The sequence below is a fragment of the Eleutherodactylus coqui genome, chromosome 1, assembly GCF_035609145.1.
Source record: "Eleutherodactylus coqui strain aEleCoq1 chromosome 1, aEleCoq1.hap1, whole genome shotgun sequence".
Lineage (NCBI taxonomy): Eukaryota > Metazoa > Chordata > Amphibia > Anura > Eleutherodactylidae > Eleutherodactylus > Eleutherodactylus coqui.
The window spans coordinates 512,284,964-512,309,383 of NC_089837.1; the positions used below are offsets into that span (position 1 = coordinate 512,284,964).

General features: G+C 46.7%; 1 protein-coding gene across 1 annotated transcript in view; it reads right to left on the reverse strand.

The window, feature by feature from the left end:
* The window catches only part of LOC136614489 (uncharacterized), a 171,436-nt gene that overhangs the window by 16,075 nt on the left and 130,941 nt on the right, over nucleotides 1-24,420 (reverse strand). The window contains exon 6 of the mRNA XM_066594117.1: nucleotides 4,823-4,954. Within this exon, the coding sequence (XP_066450214.1) occupies nucleotides 4,823-4,954 (132 nt within the window). The remainder of the gene's footprint in view (nucleotides 1-4,822; nucleotides 4,955-24,420) is intronic.

Below are 24,420 nucleotides of genomic sequence, written 5' to 3' on the forward strand. Positions count from 1 at the left end.
TGCTGCCTTTGCCTCCCCCTCTGAAGACCTGTCCTGAGTAGGCGTTGCAAACCAGGTGGGGTCAGTCACCTCATCGTCCTGCTGCTCTTCCTCAGAATCCTCTGTGCGCTCCTCCCTCGGACTTACTGCCCTTACTACTACCTCACCGATAGACAACTGTGTCTCATCGTCATCATCCTCCTCAACCACTGAAAGGTCTTGAGACAGTTGCCGGAAGTCCCGGAAGTCCCGGACCCCGGGAACTTTCCAATGGTTGGGCATCAGTGACGATAAACTCCTCTGGTGGGAGAGGAGCCACTGCTGCCCAATCTGAGCAGGGGCCCGAGAACAGTTCCTGGGAGTCTTCCCGCTCCTGAGCATGTGTCATTGTAGTGGAGTGAGGAGGCTGGGAGGAAGGAGGAGCAGCAGACAGAGGATTCGGATTTGCAGCAGTGGACGGCGCAGAACTGTGGGTGGACGATAGGTTGCTCGAAGCACTTTCTGCCATCCACGACAGGACCTGCTCACACTGCTCATTTTCTAATAAAGGTCTCCCGCGTGGACCCATTAATTGTGCGATGAATGTGGGGACGCCAGACACGTGCCTCTCTCCTAATCGCGCAGCAGTCGGCTGCGATACACCTGGATCAGGAGTTCGGCCTGTGCCCATACTCTCACTTGGCCCTCCGCGTCCTCGGCCGCGTCCACGTCCTCTAGGCCTACCCCTACCCCTCAGCATGCTATATTACCAGTGATTTGATTTCCCAGGCAGGAAATAAATTGGCGCAAGCCTGCTGTTAAACTTAGCTGGCTGCGTATAATTTTGTTTAAGTTCTTCACCCAGCACACACGTACCCAGAACGCTGAGGACTGTCAGAGGCAGGCCAAATAGAATTTTTTCCCTTTTTTTTAAAGGAAAGGCCCACTGCGTATATTCAATCAATAATAAATGTGTTGTGGCCCTGCAATGTGTCACAGAACTGCAGTGTTGCAGAGTTATTAACTACAGCAGAGCGGTGATTTCCCAGGCAGGAAATAAATTGGCGCAAGCCTGCTGTTAAACTTAGCTGGCTGCGTATTTTTTTGTTTAAGTTCTCCACCCAGCACACACGTACCCAGAACGCTGAGGACTGCTCCGGCACCAGCAGCACTGTCCCTCAGCTATCTCACAAGGCATCTGAGGCGAGCCGCGGGAGGGGCCGACTTTTATACTCGGGTGACATCTGATCTCCCCAGCCACTCACAGCAGGGGGGTGGTATAGGGCTGGAACATCACAGGGGGAAGTTGTAATGCCTTCCCTGTCTTTCAATTGGCCAGAAAAGCGCGCTAACGTCTCAGAGAGGAAACTGAAAGTAACCCGAACATCGCGTGGTACTCGTTACGAGTAACGAGCATCCCGAACATGCTAATATTCGCCCGAGCATCAAGCTCGGACGAGTACGTTCGCTCATCTCTAATGACAACCAATACAGGCAAAATATGTTATGATCTCCCTGATAACAAACTACCGCTTGTGAATAAACCTGTTAATACGGGGAAATGTGGCATGAATATTTCTCTTTAGGTAGTAACAGTTACCATCTAAAATTACCATGTTAATGGATTATTGTCAGCTATATGAAACACTACTTTATAAAACCAATTAAGGTTTAATGCATATAGGGAACGCAGAATTTTACCTATAATCATTGAAAATGGAGCACCAAGTACACATATATGTAAAATAAGTCCCACTAGAGTCTGGTACTCTTATTGATCTCAAGCGCTATCTAACATGGAGTATAAAGCGAATAGATACCATGTGTCCGTTTTCTTTATCACCTACTTCTGAACACATATTCCTGGTTCTAAGTGTACCCTGACCGCTAGTGTTTTGACACCAAGGGTTATTAATTTAAAGGCATGATTCCATCATGGTTAGGGATACAGTCAGTTAAATCAGGGGACATATTCCAGAGACACAAATCACTAAATCCCGATATAACCTTACCGCACACGCGCGGGTTATTCCCCGACAATATATGGTTATGTTGCAGGACCTTACATATGCAGGGATCCTGTCAGCCAAGCCTTGGATTGTTAACAGCACTCGGGCATGCTCATCCATCAGAGGCATATATAACTAAGTCCCATTTAGACCCCACTGCGCAGGACTTCACATATGCAGGGATCCTGTCAGTCAAGCCTTGGATTGTTAATAGCGCTCGGGCGCGGACATCCAGCAGAGGCACATATGACTAAGTCCCGTTTAGATCCTACTATACATGCGCTGCTTCTCCCTGGCATTATATGAGAATCAGGCATGGCAAGTAAGGAGGAGGCTTGTCCGGCAGGTGGTTTCACCATTGGCTGATAGCCTAGCGAATCATGCGAGCAGATGGGCGGAGCCTCCCATTCATAAGGGAGGCTCGGCATGGACCTTACCAGGGATGTCAGTAGGGTCTAGGACGCCGTGAAGTGCAGACATAGAGGTGTTTGAGGAGTGCAGGGCTCTTGCTGGAGGCTACAATCAGGCATAGTCTCTATCAACTCGAGGGCGTGAATGCACGTCCAGACTTCTAATTAGATAAGCACAGATTGCCCATAAGTGATATGTTATCTGAATTTCTCAGGGCTTTATCTGTACTATCTTAAGTGCATGATCTGACGACTATCAGTTCTCCAAGCCTAATAACGGAGCCCTTAACACTGTTATAGCAAACAGTACGATCTTTAGCCATTGGGCATAAACACGGTGGGGATGTGTGTATAAGCATCAAATACCACATCACCCACATATTTGGTGCAAGTGCCAACATCGGCTTTGATCGCAAAAAGAGGGGATATCCCTGCATAATTGAGTTACACTCCTCAACCCTCTTAACTACTCCATCACAAGTATTAGAAACACGTCTGGCTATTCTTGCCCAGGCAATTATACTACTATGTTAAATACAGTATAAATCAGTGGTATCATCGGTCGCAGTCGCCAACCACCTGTACCTCTAGAAGGGCAATATAAGTAATCACGAACTAACTACATATAAGTGTTATAAGCCCTATGAACCACTTTTCATTTGGGGCATTTGAGTACAAAAGACAGAGGCTATTTGTCTTGATCCTGATGAATCGGCTCACTTATTACATCAGGGCCGTAGAAACGCGTCGATTAAATATTATTTGTCTATCATCCTTCGCCTTCTGAAATAAATATTTATACCGTTATTACCACTGTATAAATAGTAATATAACCGTACCTGTAAATCTATTAAGGGAACGGTAATTTAACAAAATCGGTATAGTGGATCACCACGATAAGGTGATATACCTACCCCCTGTCCTGTATGTTCTGTGGGTGTTTGTATGTTCATGTTAGTCTAGTTTTTTGATGTGTGCTGGGCCATCTGGTGGTGTGATGTAGCTTTTTTAAATTAAAGTCCTATTACTAAAATATAACTTTTATTATAAAACAGATTATCAAATCTAATACTTCTGGGGCACTTTTACAGTAAAACTATGTTTTCAGTGTGGCTATCGCTGTTGCAGCCCGCCCCATTGTAGACACTGAGCGATATCGCAGATTTCTTTTATGTGATGCGAAGCTGTACTGAAACATCGCAAATGAGTATAAAACCATTGAAAATCATTGGTTTCAGAACCATCGATGTCGCATCGCAGGGAAAAATATCGCTAGTGGGTAAAAGCCCTTATTTTGTGGGCAGTGCAAGTATTTAGTCAATCAGACATGGGAGGAGAGGTGGCGGCTCCTCTGTAGGGTTGTCATATGTATAAGGCCGTATTCACACCGCTGATACTTCTGTGCAGGTTCTTTCCGTTTCTGAGATGACTGAACATGCACAGAAAATTAACTAATTTATTTAAATAGGTTCATTCACATGAGTGAATTTTCTCACAGACTGATGATCCAAGCTGGAAAAATAATTGAGTGTCCGAGTTTTGTGCAAATCTGGCACAAGAATGAGCCCCGTAACCTGCAGTGCACTGCGAGGGGTGTTGCTCCCAAGAATCTCAAGCGTAACTCACTCTCGCCCATTTAAATATGGCCTTATGGCGGCTTCACATGGCAATAAGCGGTTTTGCACATGACTCAGTGCATATTTGCGCTACGTATGACTCCTTGTCCGCATATTGGCGCATTGTATTGTACTTTTTGCACATGCAGGGATGTTCATCTCCACACGGCAGGCAAACAACCCCCTGATTTAAATGGCTATTTATCCTAATGAGTTCCAGAAGTGTTATTTTTTTCACAGGGTGATGCATCTGTGTGCGCGTTGCACATCTTTAATTGACTTCTTTGAGGATCCTCGGTGCGCAAATGAGCATGTCCTATATTTTTTGGGTGAAGAGAAATGTGTGCGCAAAAAAGGAAGTGAGTACAAATCCATTTAAATCTATGGGTTCTGTTTTCCACATAGTGTGCACACACATATGCCCGTGAGACGCCGGCTTGAGGGCTTATTCCAATGTGAGTATATCGGCCAGGTTTTCATGCCCGGCCCATATACACTGTCCCTCGCTGCAGAGGAAAGAGGTGCGTTGGGCCGGGAGCAGTTTACTGAGCTCCCACCCCCTATCCGCCCCTTGCCACTATTTGCAATGGGAGGGGCAGGGCAGGGGTAAAGCTAAGTTCTGCCCCATTCTGCCCCCTTCCATTGCAATTAGTGGCGAGGGGCGGAGAGTGGGCGGCAATTCAGTGCACTGCTCCCGATCTGACCCGCCTCCTCCCCCTGCAGAGAGAGACAGCGTATATCGGCCGGGCGTGAAAACCCGGCTGATATACACACGTCGGAATAAGCCCTAAGGGAGAAACCAGTACAGCAGTCGCTTACAGATACTCACCTCAAGGCTACAATCCTCATTTTCTGCTGCTTTTAGTCTACATATACCACTCTTATAAGTGTGATAATACAAAGGGCCTCGGCAGCACCCACTCTTAAATAGAGTATTTAGAGCACAGTAATCTTCATTGTCCTAAATGTAAAAGAGAAGAAATACGTATTGATATGTGAATTATAATTCTGTGTATAAGGCCTCCTTCACACCACCGTATACATGTTTATGTTTGGCCGTATGCAGCGTTTATTTGCATGAATGAATATTTGACCCAATCTTTATTCGTGTATTTCATGTCATTCATATGGGGTACTGCTGCGTGAATGTTAAAAAATACACTGAGGAAGGAACGACTATTAGGGACAGTTCAGACCGTCATTTTTCCTATCTGTGCTGTCCATGCAATTCACGGCACACGGATCCATATTTGCCAATAAGGCTATTCACATCCTGTTCTGGTCAGTAACATGTGGGTAGGATATGTAATGCCCACTACCTGCCTCTCAGCCAACACATGGATGTACATCTCTGTGCTGTCCTAGATTGTCACGCACAATTTACAACTGTCTGTCTGAACACAGTCTTAGCCCTCATTCACACAGAATGTTTGTCAATATTTCAAGTGTTCTTTTGGTCCTTTTTTTTCTATAGAAGTTCTGTTGAAAGACTGTAAGCGGTGAGAGCTTTATGAAAATACCAGACTGATGCTTTTTTTTTAAAACTTAAAAATATTTTAACTCATTAGTGTCCACATATACGCTTTTTTATGGAGGCTACTAGCAGGTCTTAAGGCCCATTTAAACACAATGATTATCGCTTGAAATTCAACGGGTGGTACTGAGAGGATTCTTTCAGCCAGTATCCTGCTGGCAGTTCTTAGCAGGACACCAGCTGAAAGCATGGAGAACAATGCAACTGTTTGCATATTCAAAACAGCTGCATTATTCTCTGTGTTATCGCGGCATTATCCCACTCTGCCTGCATAACTTTTAAGAAGCTAAGTAGCTACAATAGACTATGCAAAGATGATAGCTAAAAACTGTCCCTCAAAACTGTTGTTTGAGCGATTTTTGAGCCATCATCGCTCTGTGTAAATGGGCCTTTGATCTGATATATGTAATGGAACTGCATTGGAAGCCTGGCATGATATAAGCAAGAGTATGTCAGCACCTGCATCTAATGGATAGAAAACACCGTAGTTCAATTAGCACCAGAGATTAGAGGCGGGTTATTCATCTTAGTACTTTCAAATCCTTTACAGGAAAGGTGAGCTGCAACAAAAGTTTGGGGGGTTCTCACAATGAGAACGAGCCCCAACAGAAAGAAGACAAATAGATTTGTAAAAAAAAGTATGCGCTCGTGAAAAGTAAAAGAAGAAATAGCCCAAAACAACTGTCAAATCCGGTGAGAAAGAAATCAACGTGGCACTTACTCAGGAGGAGGGGGGTGTATGAAACAAGAAGCCCCCTCCTTGAAGTGTCGACTCCTCAAGAAAAGCTCCCGGTTGCGGATGAAACTGCCACAGGAGGATTAGGTCTTTTGTTTTTATTCATAGGAAAATGTTGGCAACGCGTTTCGGTGTAAGAAACACCTTTCTCAAGCCAATACAATTAAAAAAAGTGTTTTTTTTGTAACTCATAACATAATCTTCACACTGTTCTCATTCGTCGGAGTGTACACAAACAGATACAATTTGCTGACCATGTGGCTGATATATAACGCAGACATTAGGCCTGTTTCACAAGGGAGGCAGCGATATCGGCGCTACAAAATTGCAGCAGGTGTTTTTCCCGCAATTTTGTAGCGTCACTGATGTGTTTTTTTTGTGAAAAATCATGCATCACTTCGCTGCTGACAGCAATAAAATAGCGGCATCAACTCGGCGGTTTAATCGCGAGAAGGTTAAGCACTACCCCTTAAATAAGCCCAAGCTGAATTTCCTGAAAAAAAATGGAACACTTACCTAAAAGGCTCAGTCCTTCCCGCTGCTCTCCAGAACTCCGCTGGGAGTCCTGCAGTCCTTGCTCGCTCACAGAACATCACTTCCACGTTGAGGGATTCAGAAATCCGAACAAGAGGAATCAATGGCTCTGATTGGTTCATTGAGCACTGCATTGATTGGCTGAGTAGCGCTGGATGAACCAATGCAAGAACTGTGATTGGTTCATCCAGCTTTGCATTGATTGGCAGAGCAGAGTTTGAAAAATACCAATGATGTTGTGGAGGTGGGATTTAGAAATTGGCTGAGCCGCAGAGCTCTGGACAGCAGCAGAAGGACCCAGAGCTCGTCTGCTAGGTAAGTATTCCATTTTTTCTGGGAATGTAGCTAGGGCTTATTTTATGGGTAGGGAAGCGCATCGCATCTCACAAAAATCGCTTGTTCGTTAGATGCGATAAACAAGAAGTCTCTATAGGGAAACATGGGCTACAAAACATCACAAACTGCGGCAGTACAGAGAATGCCACATTTTTTTCTCACAACATAGATTCGAAGAAAACATCGCTAATGTGAAGGAACCCATAGGAAAGCATGGGCTTCACATACATGCGATCTGTAGCACTGTCACACTGTGAGAAAATCGCATGATTTTGTTGCCCGTGTGAAAGCGGCCTTACACTGTCTAACCTATATGCCTAGGGTTTCAAACACATAGCAATGTCCATAACACTATACCAATCCAGGATGTCAGTCTAGGAATGTAACTCTCCCATAGGTCACAGCAGCTTGGTCTCCACTGGACCTCTCAAGGACCATTCCAATGGGACACTGAACTAAGCAAGACCGGAGCCACATCCACACAGGTGTTGCCTTATTAATCAGCAGACTTAACCCTATCCCTGCTAAATATTTCTCAGTAAAGCCTGCTCTCCAGCCCCTAATGGCTATTTGTGATACTGCCTTACCACAGGTGATTTAAAAAAAAAAAAATTATAATAGTAATGTTATATAGAGAGAAATATTTATGCTTTATAGATTACATAAAAGGATTAGTGAGGTTTATTATTAGAGATGAGCGAGCACCAAAATGCTTGGGTGCTCAATGCTCAAGTCGAACTTTTCGTGATGCTCGAGAGCTCGTTTCGAGTAACAAACCACATTGAAGTCAATAGGAGACTCGAGCATTTTAGTATATAACCGATGCTCCACATAGGTCTTCACTTGTAAAACTCTGGAAAACATCCGAAAGTCATGAAAACACCACAGAAACGGATAGGGAAGGGCAGGGGCAGCATGCAGGGCTGCATCTTAGGCTCCCAGATCCCACTATTAAGCCACAATAGGGGCAAGAGTCTGCCCCCCCCCTCCCCCAACAATTTTTACTTTGGACAAACCCTCATTAGCAGGGCACACCTTAGCTAAGCACCACAGTACCTGTAACAACGCAAAATCACTGCCTGCGGGTCACACCGCTGCCTCTTCTCCTTGGTTACATGCTGCCCAACCCCTCGCACGACCCTGCGTCCACAGTGTACACAAAAATTTCCCTGCGCAACCTTCAGCTGCCCTCATGCCACACGCTCGCTTCATAGCTACACCATCCTCATGTCTATTTATAAGTGCGTCTGCGATCAGGAGGAACCGGAGGCACACACTGCAGAGGGTTGGCAGGGCCAGTCAGCGACAGTCTTTAAAAGAGGGGAGGGCGATAGCCCACAATGCTTTTGAGAATCGATGATAAATTGACGTACGATCATAATTCCAATCCCGTGCCACCTCCGTCGCAAAATTGTCACGAGCCGCAAATGTGGGCATAAAGGTGCCAGCCCAGCACTTGCACACATCTTCACAATGCAGCAATACTCTATGTGGGAAGCACATGAGCGTGCCCAGGGTCAGGCTCGGTCCCAGCCTACACCTTTAGTGACCCAAGGTGCCGCGAGTGACATAGCAATGGGAAAATCCATGTGCCCACACACTATTCATTCTGTGTAGGTGTCGGATAGCTCAATCGACACCGCAAGGGGAAAGCCATCTGCACCCTACCCATGTCAGTCAGTATCTTTGTGCCAGACAGGTAAAACACCCCGTTATGGCAAGTCTTTGTGCACCAACAGCATAGGCGAGCTGAAGGAACCCAAAGACAGTAATCAACATGAAGAAATGACAGTGTCCAAACATGGCAGACTTTCACTCTGCCTCTGCACACACCCTCAGCACTCGTGGGCATAGAGTGGACTCCGATGCTAGTACAGCTGTGAACGTCTCATTAATACAGTAACGCTCCTCTTTTTTGGCCCAAACCGGTGTCCCAGATAACTGTGGTAACATGGGAGAAAATACATGATGCCCAGTGCTGATCCCCTGACCCCAAGCAGGAGGAGGAGGTGGCATTACAAGGTCAAGACACCATGACCAGGACCCGCTATAGTCTGTGTGGGCAGCAGGTTAGCAGGCCCAGGGTCAGGCTCGGTCCCAGCCTCCACCTTGTGTGACCCAAGGTGCCCTGAGTTGCATAGCAATGGGAAATCCATGTGTCCCCACACAGATAGCTTAGCACTGCAAGGGGAAGTCTTTGAGTTCCTTGGGCTCGCCTATGCTGTAAGTGCACAAAGATGATATTACACAGGAAGAAATCATAGTGTCCAACCATGGGAGAGTTTCACCCCGCCAAGGACCTTGGCCTTGGCGCACAATTCTGGCCTAGTCAGTCACTGTATTATTTGTGCCAGATAGGTAAAACACCGCGATGGGAAGACTTAGTGCACCCATAGTATAGACAGGCCTCTGTAACATTCCTGTAGCAAAGGTATAAATAGACCCCAGTAGCATTTCTGTAGCACAAGTATAGGCAGACCCCTGTAACATTTCTGTAGCACAAGTATAGGCAGACCCCTGTAACATTTCTGTAGCAGCAGTATAGGCAGGCCCCTGTAACATTTCTGTAGCAGAAGTATAGGCAAAGTCTCGAAAAATTAGTTAGATAACAGTATAGGTGAGGGCCAGAAAACTTAGTGTACCAAGAGTACCAGGGTACCTCTGAAAAATTTATATTGATACAGCTTGCTGTTACTTAATTTGCAAAAGAGCCTGGTGGCAGCTCAGTGAAAAAAATAGGTTTTTGGTAAAGTATCAATACTTTTGAAACTTTGAAAAATTGAAAAAAAAATTGTAAGCGGAGCCTTTTGGGCCGCAAAAAAATCGGCAGTTCAGCGTGATGACATGTTGTTTCAGGAAGAGGAGTAGGAGGACTAATATCCGAGAGTGATTGACAAAGGTAATTCCCCCTTTGTTCCAGTGATAGAGAATGCTTATTTATCCGGTTGCAGCAAAAAGAATCTTTAGGTACCGCTGCTTTCCACTGGTGGAGAAGAGAAGTCTGGGGAAATCCAGGCTTTGCTCATCTTTATAGTGTAAGCATGTCGGCACTGGCAGTTGACAGGCGGGTACACTTATCCGTGATGATTCCCCCAGCTGCACTAAACACCCTCTCTGACAAGACACTAGCGGCAGGGCAAGTCAGCACCTCCAGGGCGTACAGCGCAAGTTCGTGCCACGTGTCCAGCTTTGACACCCAATAGTTGTATGGAGCGGAGTCATCACGGATGATGGTGGTACGATCGGCTACGTACTCACTCACCATCTTTTTACAGTGCTACCTCCGACTCAGCCTTGACTGGGGAGTGGTAACACAGTCTTGCTGGGGAGCCATAAAGCTAGCAAAGTCCTTGGAGAGTGTTCCCCTGCCTGCGCTGTAGATGCTGCCTCATCTCCACGCCTCCCTTGCTACTTGGCCCTCGGAACTGCGGCTTCTACCGCTAGCGCTGTCAGATGGGAAGTTTAGCATCACTTTTTCCACCAGAGCCCTGTGGTATTGCATCACTCTCGTACCCCTTTCCTCTTCGGGAATGAAAAGGTTCTCCTTGTACCGTGGGTCGAAAAGGGTGCACAACCAGTAATCCGTGTTGGCCAGAATGCGTCTAACGCGAGGGTCACGAGAAAGGCAGCCTAAAAAAGTCAGCCATGTGTGCCAGGGTGCCAGTACGAAAGACATGGCTGTCTTCACTAGGAAGATGACTTTCAGGATCCTCCCCCTCCTCCACAGCCCATACACGCTGAACAGACGAGAGGCAAGCAGCATGGGTAACCTCTGCAGTGTGCTCAGCTGTCTCTTCCCCCTCCTCCTGCTCCTGCCCTTCTCCTTCTCCTCCAAAACGCACTGAGATATAGACATGAGGGTGGTCTGGCTGTCTAGCGACATACTGTTATCCCCCGTCTCCTGTTCCAACCACAAAGCATCGGCCTTTATGCCTTGCAGCGAACTTCTCAGCAGGCATAGCAGTGAGATGGTAACGCTAATGATTGCAGCATCGCCGCTCACCATCTGGGTAGACTCCTCAAAGTTTCCGAGGACCTGGCAGATATCTGCCATCCAGGCCCACTCCTCAGTACAGAATTGGGGAGGCTGACTCCCACTGCGCCGCCCATGTTGGAGTTGGTATTCCACTATTGCTCTACGCTGCTCATAGAGCCTGGCCAACATGTGGAGCGTCGAATTCCACTTTGTGGGCACGTCGCACAGCAGTCGGTGCTCTGGCAGATTAAACAGATGTTGCAGGGTCCGCAGGGTGGCAGGGTCCGTGGTGGACTTGCGGAAATGTGCGCAGATGCGGCGCACCTTGCCGAGCGGGTCAGACAAGTGCAGGTAGTTTTTCAGAAAACGCTGAACCACCAGAGTGAAGACGTGGGCCAGGCATGGCACGTGTGTGAGGCTGCCAAGCTGCAGAGCCGCCACCAGGTTAGGGCCATTGTCACACATGACCATGCCTGGTTGGAGGCTCAGCGGCGAAAGCCAGAGGTCGGTCCGCTCTATCAGACCCTGCAACAGTTTGGGGGCCGTGTGTCTCTGGTCACCTAAACTGAGTAGTTTCAGCACGGTCTGCTGACGCTTGCCCACCGCTGTGCTGCAGCGCCACACGACTGCAGGCGACGTGCTGCTCACATTTCTTAATTGAGAGGTGGAGGTTGCGAAGGAGAAGGAGAAGGGGTAGGGTTTAGAGGAGGTGGCATAGACCACCGCAGATACCAGAACCGAGGTAGGACCAGCTATTCTGTGTGTGGGTAGGACGTGTGCGGTCCCAGGCTCTGACTCGGTCCCAGCCTCCACCAAATTCACCCAATGTGCCATCAGGGAGATATAGTGGCCCTGCCCGCCAGTACTTGTCCACGTGTCCGTGGTTAAGTGGGCCTTCCAAGTAACCGCATTGGTGAGGGCACGATTTATGTTGCGGGAGACGTGCTGGTGTAGGGCTGGAACAGCGCACCGGGAAACATAGTGGCGACTGGGGACAAAGTAACGCAGGACTGCTGCCGCCATCATGTTTTTGAAAGCCTCAGTTTTCACAAGCCTGTACGGCAGCATCTCCAGGCTGATTCATTTGTCAATGTGCACATTTAAAACTTGTGCGTGCGGGTGCGTGGCGGCATATTTGCGCTTTCGCTCCAACGCTTGTGCTAGCAACAGCTGAATGTTGCGCTGAGAGACATTGCTGGATGGGATCGAGGACAGCGGAGGTGAGGGTGTGGGTGTAGGCCGGGAGGCGCTCGTGCCTGTGTCCTGAGAGTGGGGTTGGATCTGAGTGGCTGGTTGGGGCACAGGGGAAGAGGCAATGGTGTGACCCGGAGGCGGTGAACGGCATTCGTCCCACCTTGTGGGGTGCTTGGCCATCATATGCCTGCGCATGCTGGTGGTGGTGAGGCTGATAATGGTGGCTCCCTGGCTGATCTTGGCGCGACACAGGTTGCACACCACTGTTCGTTGGTCGTCCGCGCTCTCACTGAAAAACGTCCACACCTTTGAACACCTAGCTCTCTGCACGGAGGCTTGGCGCGAGGGGGTGCTTTGGGAAACAGTTGGAGGATTCTTCGCTCTGGCCCTGCCTCTACCCCTGGCTACCCCACTGCCTCTTCCAACCTGTCCTGTTGCTGCACTTGCCTCCCCCTCTGAAGACCTGTCCTCTGTAGGCTTAGCAAACCAGGTGGGGTCAGTCACCTCAGCGGCTTCTCCTCCGAATCCTCTGTGCGCTCCTCCCTCGGACTTACTGCCCTTACTACTACCTCACTGATAGACAACTGTGTCTCATCATCATCATCCTCCTCACCCACTGAAAGCTCTTGAGACAGTTGCCGGAAGTCCCCAGCCTCATCACCCGGACCCTGGGAACTTTCCAAAGGTTGGGCATCGGTCACGACAAACTCCTCAGGTGGGAGAGGAACCATTTTTTACCACTCAAGGCACGGAGCCGAGAACAGTTCCTGGGAGTCTGCCTGCTCATCAGAATGTCATTTTCATGGAGTGAGGAGGCTGGGAAGAAGGAGGAGCAGCAGCCAGTGTATTCGGAGTTGCAGTCCCTAAGCCGGGAGTAGTGGACTGCGTAGAAAACTGGGTGGCCGATACATTGCTGGATGCATTTTCTGCCATCCACGACAGGACCTGCTCACACTGCTCTTTGTAATAAAGGTCTACCACATGGACCCATAAATTGAGATATTAAGCTGGGGACCCCAGAAACTTGCCTCTCTCCTAATCCCACAGCAGCCGGCTGTGATTCACCTGGACCAAGAACTCGGCCTGTGCCCACACCCTCACTTGGACGTCCGTGTCGGCGTTCCAATACTTGACCCTTACCCCTACTCCTTATCATGGCGGATTACGAAAAGAGCAGGGGCCAAATAAATTACCTCACTGTACAGCACTGACAACTGGGCCTTAATTCACCACACAGAGACTTGTAGATAGCGGACTGTGACTAGGAAAAAAGTAACCCACTGACTTGCGCTGATACCTAGGGGTAATTTACTGCTCGCAGAGACTTGTAGATTATAGATGCTGTGTGGAGTGGAAGACGACTGTAAAGCCAGTGGATAGTGCTGGTAACTGCGGTGATCTCAACCGCACCAACGGAAATGGTATTGTGAGATGCTCTGTACAGCGGCTGGGCTGAAATTTTACAGTACTGTTTAGCGGTGAGACCGCTGTCTAATTCACTGCAGACAGAGAACGGTATGAATAAATATGGAATTATTTGCGTACACTTTCACGCTGAGAGCGGTATTTTAACGCAAACTCCAGCCAGAAAAAAAATAAAATAACGGAAGGCTGCAAACAGGCCAAGCTGCGTACAACTAAACTGCAAGCACTACAACTCCCAGCAGCCACCCAGTAAAATGCACACGGTCAGATGTAGCCCTAAGAAGGACCGTTGGGGTTCTTGTAGACAGGATCCTACACTTACACTTTCCCTATCTCAGCAGCACTTTCCGTATACTCTATATAATAGATTGCAGATTGAGAATGCTATAGCTGTAATGGCCTGCACAGCCCGAGATGAAAAAAAAAAATTGAGCAAAACTGCTCCCAGCCAGCCACAAGAGTAATGCACACGGTCAGATGTGGCCCTAAGAATGACCGTTGGGGCTCTTGAGGACAGGATCCTACACTAACACTTTCCCTATAGCAGCAGCAGCAGCACTTTCCCTAATCTCTCCCGGTGTGTTTCTGAGGCGAGCCACGGGCGGGACCGCTTTAAGTACACGGCGGTCACTTGATCTCGCCAGCCACTCACTGCATGGGGGTGGGATAGGGCTGGCACATCACAGGAGGAAGTGGTAATGCCTTCCCTGCATGTCTATTGGCTAGAAAATGGCGCTAAACATGCGGGGAAGGAAATGGAATTGACTTGAGTACCGCGTGGTGCTCGTCTCGAGTAACGAGCATCTCGAGCACCATAATGCTCGAACGAGCATCAAGCTCGTACGAGTGTGCTCGCTCATCTCTATTTATTATGGATTAATAATATGCTTATTGCAGTTTATATATTTTTTTTATAAAAAGAAATAGGAAGAGGAGAAGAAAAAAGGGAGAAAGAAAAAAGAAGGAGAAAGAAAAGGAATGAGAAGGGGAAGAAGGTGAGAGAAAGAGAAGAGAAGGGGAATTTTCTTTTTTTTTTAAGCGTATGGTAATATTATTATGTGCCATAATAGTAAACTGATATGGTTTAGGATAAATTAGGGATAAATCGTTCTGGGGTCAACAATAGCTCACTAATAAAGTATATAAATATACAGGTTTCACTTACTATAAGTATCAATTTTTTAAGACATAGGATAACAAATTTGTCTCTGTTAAACTTTAGATATAGTAAGAATAAATGTGCGATATATCTATGATTCCTTGGGGAGCGATGGATCTACGTTGCACATATTTTCTTCAAGTAACGAAGGGGTTAATCATCAGGTAGATTTTAATGATAATTGGTTTTAAGGAAGCAGATTGCATTGTGGGGATGAGGTGAACAAGATCTCTACGGAGATTGAAACGTGTTCTCCATGAACATGCAGCAACTCTGATGTATTGAGCACTATTCTTCAATAAAGCAAGGGAATGTTTTTTCACAAAAGTCCGAGCTCCCGCAACTCTTTTCTATATGTGAATAGAACAATCACTAGGATCGAGTGGTAGTGGACGTGAATTCATTCCTGCACAGCAAAAGAAAACAAGAAAAAAAAAAAAAAAAAGCGAGCACAACTCAGCGTAAAGGAGGGAACTTTCTTATTTATTCACAGATATTATTTTTGGAAACCATATGGGATATGAGTTGTACTATAGTTGAGCATCACCCAGATGCTATATAACACAATGAGGGTTCACACAAGAGCAGCATGAGTTGGGCAAAGCTAAGGATGAGGAGTCATAAGGGCATCCAGCGAGCACATGGAACGAGGAGACAGGGAGAAGAGTGTGGGCTTGGTTATTGTGGTTAAGTTTGCCTTTAGGATGGCGGGTAGGCAGTTCCTTTCCCCAGCAGATGAAAGAATAAGTACAGCTAGGAGGAGTTCTGTGAAGTTTGGACCATCGCTAGGAAACTCTTACCTAGTGAGCATTTAATGGAAACATTATGTGAAAATGAGTCGGAAGTCAGTAAGCGGTGGTGAAGTGCTGGCAGAGAGACCATGAAAAGCATGCATAGTCCCAAATCATAACAGAAAACACGGAGAGCCAAGTAAAGAGACTCCAATGTACAGGGTTGCAAAGGCTGCCATTTAGAGTTGCAGGAAGGAGGACATGAGCACAGGGAATACAGTTTATTCCAACTCTCATTGGCAGAGCCTGAGTGGAGAATGTAGGGCATAACAGCCACACGGTGCCCTCTCAGCTATTGTCAACACTGTAATTGGTCCCCAGTCAGGGTACAGATATAGGGTTCGTGCAAAAAAGGCAATGCCAGCAGCCAGGTATGGGGTTCCCACATGTACCATTGCAAGGAGCAACCAGGGAGAAGAGGACCAGCCCAGATCTGGAAGAGGAGGATTAACCAAGCACTATCACAGCACCAGAACCGTGGCATGACTAGTAATTAACCAGATTTCCAACAGCAATAGGCACGTTGGGACTATCATCACTGTCCATGACTACAGAGAGAAGGACCAGACTGTTTCCAGCAGATGTGTACCCCACAAGTGCCATTTCAATGCCGGAAGTTGAATTAAAGTCATTGACTGTGCTTTCATGTACCCTTTGGCACCATGATGGGCCGATCAGAAATGTCACCAATGGGCGGTGCCAGGTTTCTGGATAGCATAGCGAGCTCCTCTCTGGTGCTGGATGCAACTAGCAGGCCAAAACTTTTCTTCTTACTCCAGCAATACCATGACCCAACTCAGACACATCAGACAAGGAAATAATGAGTGCAACCTGGGGAGTTTCTGGCACAAACTAAGACTAAACTAACTAAAAATGCATCACAAAAAGGGGCAATTGCTCATTACATAGTGTTACCCCCAAGAGGGAGAGGGAACCATACTCCTGTTTTGGTGGCTATACAGAAATTACACAATGGAGGAGGATGTACCAAATAGATTATTAGTTGATCACCACAGAACTCCATCAGCACCAGTATTCTGCGGTGGCAATGAAGGTGCGGAACTAGCCAAAATTACCATTTACATGGGCAGGTGTACAGTTTGCCTCTTCCATATACAGTAATCCAATAAACAAGGAATCTGCACTACACGTTCACAACTCACACCCATCTGAATCACAAGGTCTCAATTTAGCACACTGGCTTGTCAACTGCTTATCACAATTCCAAGGGGGTGCTACTGGTCGATTGCTACCCTGCTGTGTCGCTGTTCTCTTGCTAGTAGACTGCAGGAAATGAATACCAGGAAGACCGATATGCATAACTAAGCGGTATATCACAATAATGGCACTTAGGCCTCTTTCACACAACTTAGAGGGGTTGTCCCGCGGCAGCAAGTGGGGTTATACACTTCTGTATGGCCATATTAATGCACTTTGTAATATACATCGTGCATTAAATATGAGCCATACAGAAGTTATTCACTTACCTGCTCCGTTGCTGGCGTCCCCGTCGCCATGGTGCCGTCTAGTTTCAGCGTCTAATCGCCGGATTAGACGCGCTTGCGCAGATGGGTCTTTTCCCTTCGGCTCACTCCGGCAGCAGCGGCATTCTGGCTCTGCCCCCTTGTACGCGTCATCACGTAGCTCCGCCCCCGTCACATGTGCCGATTCCAGCCTCCTGATTGGAGCCAGAACGCCGCTGCTGCCGGAGCGAGCCGAAGGGAAAAGACCCATCTGCGCAAGCGCGTCTAATCCGGCGATTAGACGCTGAAACTAGACGGCACCATGGCGACGGGGACGCCAGCAACGGAGCAGGTAAGTGAATAACTTCTGTATGGCTCATATTTAATGCATGATGTATATTACAAAGTGCATTAATATGGCCATACAGAAGTGTATAACCCCACTTGATTTCGCGGGACAACCCCTTTAATGCATTTTCACACTGGCCACATCACGGCCAAATGTCACGTAAAAAGAAAAGAGCCGCCATCAAGTCCCAATCTAAATTAGCTTTTTTTTGTCCATTCACACAGGTAGCTGCTGTGTATTAGTGAAAATATACTCTGCAGCGTAGAAATCCCTTGGTCAATATAAATCCTCAGAATGACTTTTAATGCTTTACTAGACCCAGCTGTAAACTATTCCCAGCGATGGATGCTACTAAACTCTCTCATCCTTTTTTTTAGCTTCACTACCTTGCTACTTTTCAGCTGTTGAATTACCTTGATGGGGTGGGAATCTCATCAAGTTCCGTTTTTTTTTCTGGCTGCTTTGGGATGTGATGTATTGCTGAATATTGGACCATGTGGTTGGGGCTAAAGAAGGTCTTATTGTCCAGACCACTAATTTAGAAAAAAAGCCTCATCAGTGAGGAGTGTTAAACCATCTGCACGGCAGAGGTGAGCATGCCTTACAAGCATGTGTAGTAGAATTTTTAGTAGGAGTACACAGTATGCAGTACTTACCCCATCCTTTACACTTGGGATTCATCTGACATGGCCTAACAAGCTAGGAAAGTGACAGTGAGGTCCACAAGTTATAGGTTTTTACATCAGAGTTGTCTTTCTCTTAGGCTTGGTGCCAGCCAAGATGAAATAGTGCAGTCTTCCTATCATCTGGGTGGATATGCTTAGCCTGGGTCCTTTGTTGAAACCTGTCTGGCATGGGTGGCGCTACCAGTAGAATACATTACCACTAGCATAGCTTATAGCCTTCTCAGAGCATGTAGACTCCTCCACACAACAAGGGGGCATCCATGGAGGGAGTTTCTGCTTCTACTATTAAAAGAAATGCAGTCATTGCTAGACTTGTTGAACTTTGCTTGCAGAGTACTTCCAATGGGTAGAGGCTTCTCCAGGTGAGTGGAGCAAAGCACTGCAGGAGTCAGAAAACCATTCTCTAAAGCCAAAGAACCAAAGCTTTGATAGCAGACCTGTCAGTGCAGGAGGTCTCCTTCACAAAATTTTAATGTGATAATAGTATGATCAGAAGCCCTGAAATCAAACCGCAATGAGACTTTTCCATGGATGCCTCTGGGGCAATTGTGTTTTGCCATGTATTTGTAGGGTTGTTGGTGCATGGGACAGTGGCCAAAGCCCTGGGAATTCAATGACCTATGGCACAACATGACACTATTAATACTATTTCCTATTGCAGTAGCAGGAGAGTTATAGACTTATAAAGAACCAGCACATAGTTTTCTGGACCGATAACATGAATGCAGTTGATGTGGTAAATAACATCCTCAACATCAGTCCCATTTATCAATATATTGAAGTATCTGGTAACTAAGTGCAAATAGTTCAATATCCATTTCAATGTGAAGCATATTCCCGGGATGAACACCACTGTAGCTGATACACTATCCAGAGGAAAGCTAGAGGAATTATTTTAGCTAGTGCTAATCAGGTTGGTGAATATTGTTGTAAGCACTTTTGGCAGGTTGTTACCCCATTATAGGTGACCTTGTCAAGAATTCCCTAGCGAGCAGCACATGGGCAGCATACAGGAGCATTGAAGATGGATAAACTTACAGAAGCAAACAACTACATTCCCTAGGGTTTTATTGCGATTACGGCTAATGTCCAAGGCTGGATTTGCCCCGCAGCTATTAGGCTCTTTTGAACATAATAACTGAATGTTCACGCTGCGGAATTCCGCAGCGTAAAATAACCCGCAGAATGTCCTATTTGCCGCGGGAATACGTGCAGCCGGCTTCCATGGTAGTCAATGGAAGCTGGCCGTCACGCCTTACTTCCGCTGTAGCACAGCAGAAGTATAGTGTGAATGCGCTACCCCGCCCACCACCGGCTGCATCATATGACACTGCTGGCGTGTCATGTGCTGTACTTTGCATGTGCACCAGCCAGTCATGCGGGACTCCCACAGTGGATCTTTGGGGGTCTTTGGGGGGGAGGGGGGGGGGGGCGCCGTGACGGTCTTTGCAGGGGTATTCCTCTTGCAGAGCCCATCACAGCCATGGGCATGAGCCTTTAGATTGTAATCGCTTAAATAAAATCTTTATTATGTTTAAATAAAACTACCCAACAATAGAAAAATCTGAATTAAAATGAGGGCCCACATGAAAAGCCAAGAGCAACAGACCTAAACCATCTCATACCATCTATATATATATATATATATGTATATATATATATATATATATATATATATTATATATATATATATATTATATATATATATATATATATATATATATATATATATATATATATATATATATATATATATATATATATATATAAAATATATACACACACACATATACACACATACACACACACACACACACACATATACACTCATATCTAAGTTGTGGATTAGATTTGGTACATTACACAGTTGTGCCAATACTTTTGCACTTAGCATTGAATTTTCGAGTTGTGACCTCTTTTACTTTTCCTATGTAGGACCTAAAGAATGCTCTTGCCAAATTTCATGTTTATATGACATCGGGACGTTCATATACTTTCACCTTTATATACTGTATATTATATACACACACCCACAGGTTTTTTTTGCACCACACTTTGCCTCACCTTAGGAGGGCGATTTTGCTGTTTTTCGATTTGTTGGATTCTCACCACCGCTGTAGGAGCTGGATACACTGAGTGACTCATCGGGCCCTGTCAAAGTTCTCCATGTTAAAGTATAGCGGCACTTCAGGATTCAAGCGTTGCTAAGCAACGCTCATAGTCACACAATATACAGTGGCAGTTCAGGCAAATGAAGCTCACAGGAGGGAGACGGCCACAGCAGAGAGAGTCAAGCGACACACATTGGGGGGGGGGGGGGGGAGTCAAGCAAAGCCATAGGAAGGGGATTCAAACAACGCCCACAGGAGGGAGAGTAAATAATCCCACAGTCTTTTTCTTGCACCACTCTTTGACCCCTTTATAAGACTGCTGGTGGCTGATTTTGGTGTCAGGGGTTGTGTTACATCCGCACCACCACCATAAAATCCTAAAATTAGATTTTTATACAACAAGTCACTTGTTAGAGCAGGTCAAAGTTCCCAATGCTAAGTCTATGGGCACGCGGCTAAGTGTGGCGACGTGTGGTTACGGAGTGTGATGTCATATGAGGAGAACAGCTGATAGCTCTGTTCTCCTCACCAACTAATTCATGCGGACCCGTGGATCACTCACCTCCCGGAGCACTGCTGATTCACTGGAGAGATCAGCATGACCAGAAGAGATCTGGCGAAAGCGCTCCCCAAGCGCTAATAGAGTCCTTCCCTGCACAGGGTTTTGGCGCGCCTGCCTCCTCCTCTGCCGAAGGCACACAGAGTTGACAGCCCGGCAAACCCCCATCAGGTAAGAGCAGGGAATTTGTATGAAGAAAGCTGGCAGGGCTTCCAAGATGGCATCCAGTCACACACACACAGCACTGCTACATGCAGGTACACACACTCAGCACTGCAAAACGTAGGCACACACACTCAGCACTACCACATGCAGACACACACAAACACACACACACTCAGCACTACCACATGCAGGCACGCACACTCAGCACTGCTACACAAATGCACCCAGCACTACTACATGCAGGTACACACACTCAGCACTACTACATGCAGGTTCTCCATGCACTCAGCCCTGCTACATGCAAGTACACACACACACACACTCAATACTACTATACACAGGTACACAAACACTCAGCAATGCTACATGCAGGTACACATGTAGTGGCCAGCACATCATCCTGGTCCCCTCCATAAATGTCATACATGTAATGTCTTATGTAGATGCACTGTGCAAAAATGTCTTGCCATTCTAGTATGTGTACTGCACAGCTGCAGCAAATGATGAGTTAATGTCTGCAAAAATAAGCTGACTGTTTGTAAATGTATCTATTATGTCTTGTCACGTGGTATAAGAGAGGCTACAAATGTGAGTCCTTGAGAGCGGGAAAAGATAGTTGGACCATCTTCTGGAGCTGAGAGAGAGAAAAGCACAGAGGCACCTTCAGCCCTCATGTGTTGAAGTATGGAAGAAAAGGAGAGGTTTTCCCAGAGTGCGTGGTTAAAGGGGTTGTCCCGCGAAAGCAAGTGGGGGTATACACTTCTGTATGGCCATATTAATGCACTTTGTAATATACATCGTGCATTAAATATGAGCCAAACAGAAGTTATTCACTTACCTGCTCCGTTGCTAGCGTCCTCGTCTCCATGGTGCCGTCTAATTTCAGCGTCTAATCTCCCGATTAGACGCGCTTGCGCAGTCCGGTCTTCTCCCTTCTGAATGGGGCCGCTCGTGCCGGAGAGCTGCTCCTCGTAGCTCCGCCCCGTCACGTGTGCCGATTCCAGCCAATCAGGAGGCTGGAATCGGCAATGGAACGCACAGAGCCCACGGTGCACCATGGGAGAAGACCTGCGGTCCACCATGGGTGAAGATCCCGGTGGCCATCTTAGCAAGGTAAGTAAGAAGTCGCCGCAGCGCGGGGATTCGGATAAGTACTATCCGTTTTTTGTTTTTTTTACCCCTGCATCGGGTTTGTCTCGCGCCGAACGGGGGGGCTATTGAAAAAAAAAAAACCCGTTTCGGCGCGGGACAACCCCTTTAAGGAATGACGATGGAGTGAGCCCCCAAAGAGAGAGAGTGAGCAGCAAGCGAGTGCAGCCTTGCAAGGCCTAGTGCAGAGGTGCTCACTTATTTGCTTCATGTCCGCGAGTCCTGAAGCCTTGGACTGCCCGGTGGAGGTACTCTACAGTCATTGTTCCCATTCAAGTATTCGGAAGCCTTGGTCCCGCTGAGTGGAGGTACACATCTTTAGTTAGTCACGCACAGGCGGCCTGAAGTCAGGATCTGCCATGTGGAAGTACTCTAGCTTCTTGAATTCCTGCACTTGTCAAACCTGTCATTTATGCCTTATTAAAGTTTATTCTGCAAGTAAAAGTTATTCCATGCCCTGACCATTCCTGGGGACCTGAGGTACTATATCTCCTGTATGTGGCTCATTTATTTCCCCGCTGATGTTCATGCCAGGAGGAAAGGGGGGGGGTGGGACAGGAACGGGGGCATCACCCATAACAACCACAACCTCTGTTCCCCAGTTTATTGGGCAGGCAATAAGAACAGTTACCACAGGGTTGGCTACCAGGAGAGTCCTCTATAAGGGCGCCCACCCACTGGCGTTTTTTTTCCCTGCGAAATTCGCAGCATTTTTTTCTCTGCAGTGGTCTATGGGACTTGTAATGTTAAAATCGCGATCGCGCAAAATCGCAATTTACCGCGAAATCGCGATTTTGCGCGATCGCGATTTTAACATTACAAGTCCCATAGACCCCTACAGAGAAAAAAAATGCTGCGAATTTCGCAGGGAAAAAAAACGCCAGTGGGTGGGCGCCCTTAGGCTGGGATGTTATATCAATGTGGCTGTGGACAGGAATCTTCCTAAGGTTCTGACCCCTCCTGTATGTAATACTGGGTTGTTTGGTTATGATACTTTCCAATTAAAGATCCGCTAGCAAATTTGGTCAGTATTTTCTCAGGATTTCCATAATTTTGTTGGTATTTTCAGCAAATGTACCAATGCTTCTAATGATCTTCTTACCATCTGCCTCATTTTCGACATAGAATACAGCTATAGTTTTGGAACCGTACATGGATCGCTGAGCATTACAAAAACCATTAAAGCTTTAAAATCAGAATAATTTGTAGATAACATGGACAATGACAGTGTTAAATATCTTATTGTAAAGAGGAGTTACCAATGCACCTAGCAACAAAAGGCTGACCTCAGTATGACAATATGCAATAGTGCTGCCATCTTGAGGTACTGAAATCACTGTGCCGCGCGGCTAAAAATTAGTGTAGCTGTGGACTCCATCATACTATCATGTCATATGGACTGTTTGATTCATGTCAGTTAGTTCTACAAAAAAAGCAAATTGTGAACATTTGAGAAAATTCTGGGGCAAAGCAGTACAAAAAAAAATGTCTTCCTTTTGCAAAATGTGGCTAAGAAATGGCTTCAAAATTAGATGGAAAACCAGAGCTTTAGCCACAGCCAGAACATAGGTGTCAGGCTGTGCTGCTGGGATCTGTTGTACTACTGGGTTCCAGGAGCACACCTTCACAGGTAGGGGTTAATTCAGCTGGTGGGGTGTGGTATTCCCCAGCAGCCAATCCTTTTTAGTCTGCAGCATATAAAAACCAGCATCTCTCAGTAGTTGAGGCTGGTCTTTGTACTCCTTGGATGGCATCTGTCTTGGACCCACTCAGAGCTGTATTTCCATGTAGGTCTGTTGTGTCTCTCTGCTTTCCAAAGACATTTTGGACACCTATAGTCCTTGTCTGTATCATATGCAAACCCCCTCTTCCCTTCCCCTGACAGATGGGGCCTCCAAACGTTTTTTGTCTTGTTGTGTGTCAGATGGGTTAGGTCTGACTCAGTTTTCTATGTCAGCATGGTGGCTGACTGTCTATCCCCCTGGTATGAGGACACTTTAGACTTGCTGTGGAGTTTCATCTGTGTGCCTTTGAGCTCTGGGTGGAGTCCATGTTGTATGCACTACCTGTTTTAGTCTGGTGTGAACAGTGACTAGTGTTGTATGTCTGCCCAAGTGGCCAGACATGTTGTGTGAGCAGTCCTGTTCTGTGTACAGTGTGTGTGTCTACAGTGTCATGTCAGTATGTCTCGTAGTGTCTTGTTAGAGTAGGGACTGCAAGACACGAGTAGCCTTGACGTGGCTTGCAGCTTCAGTTCATT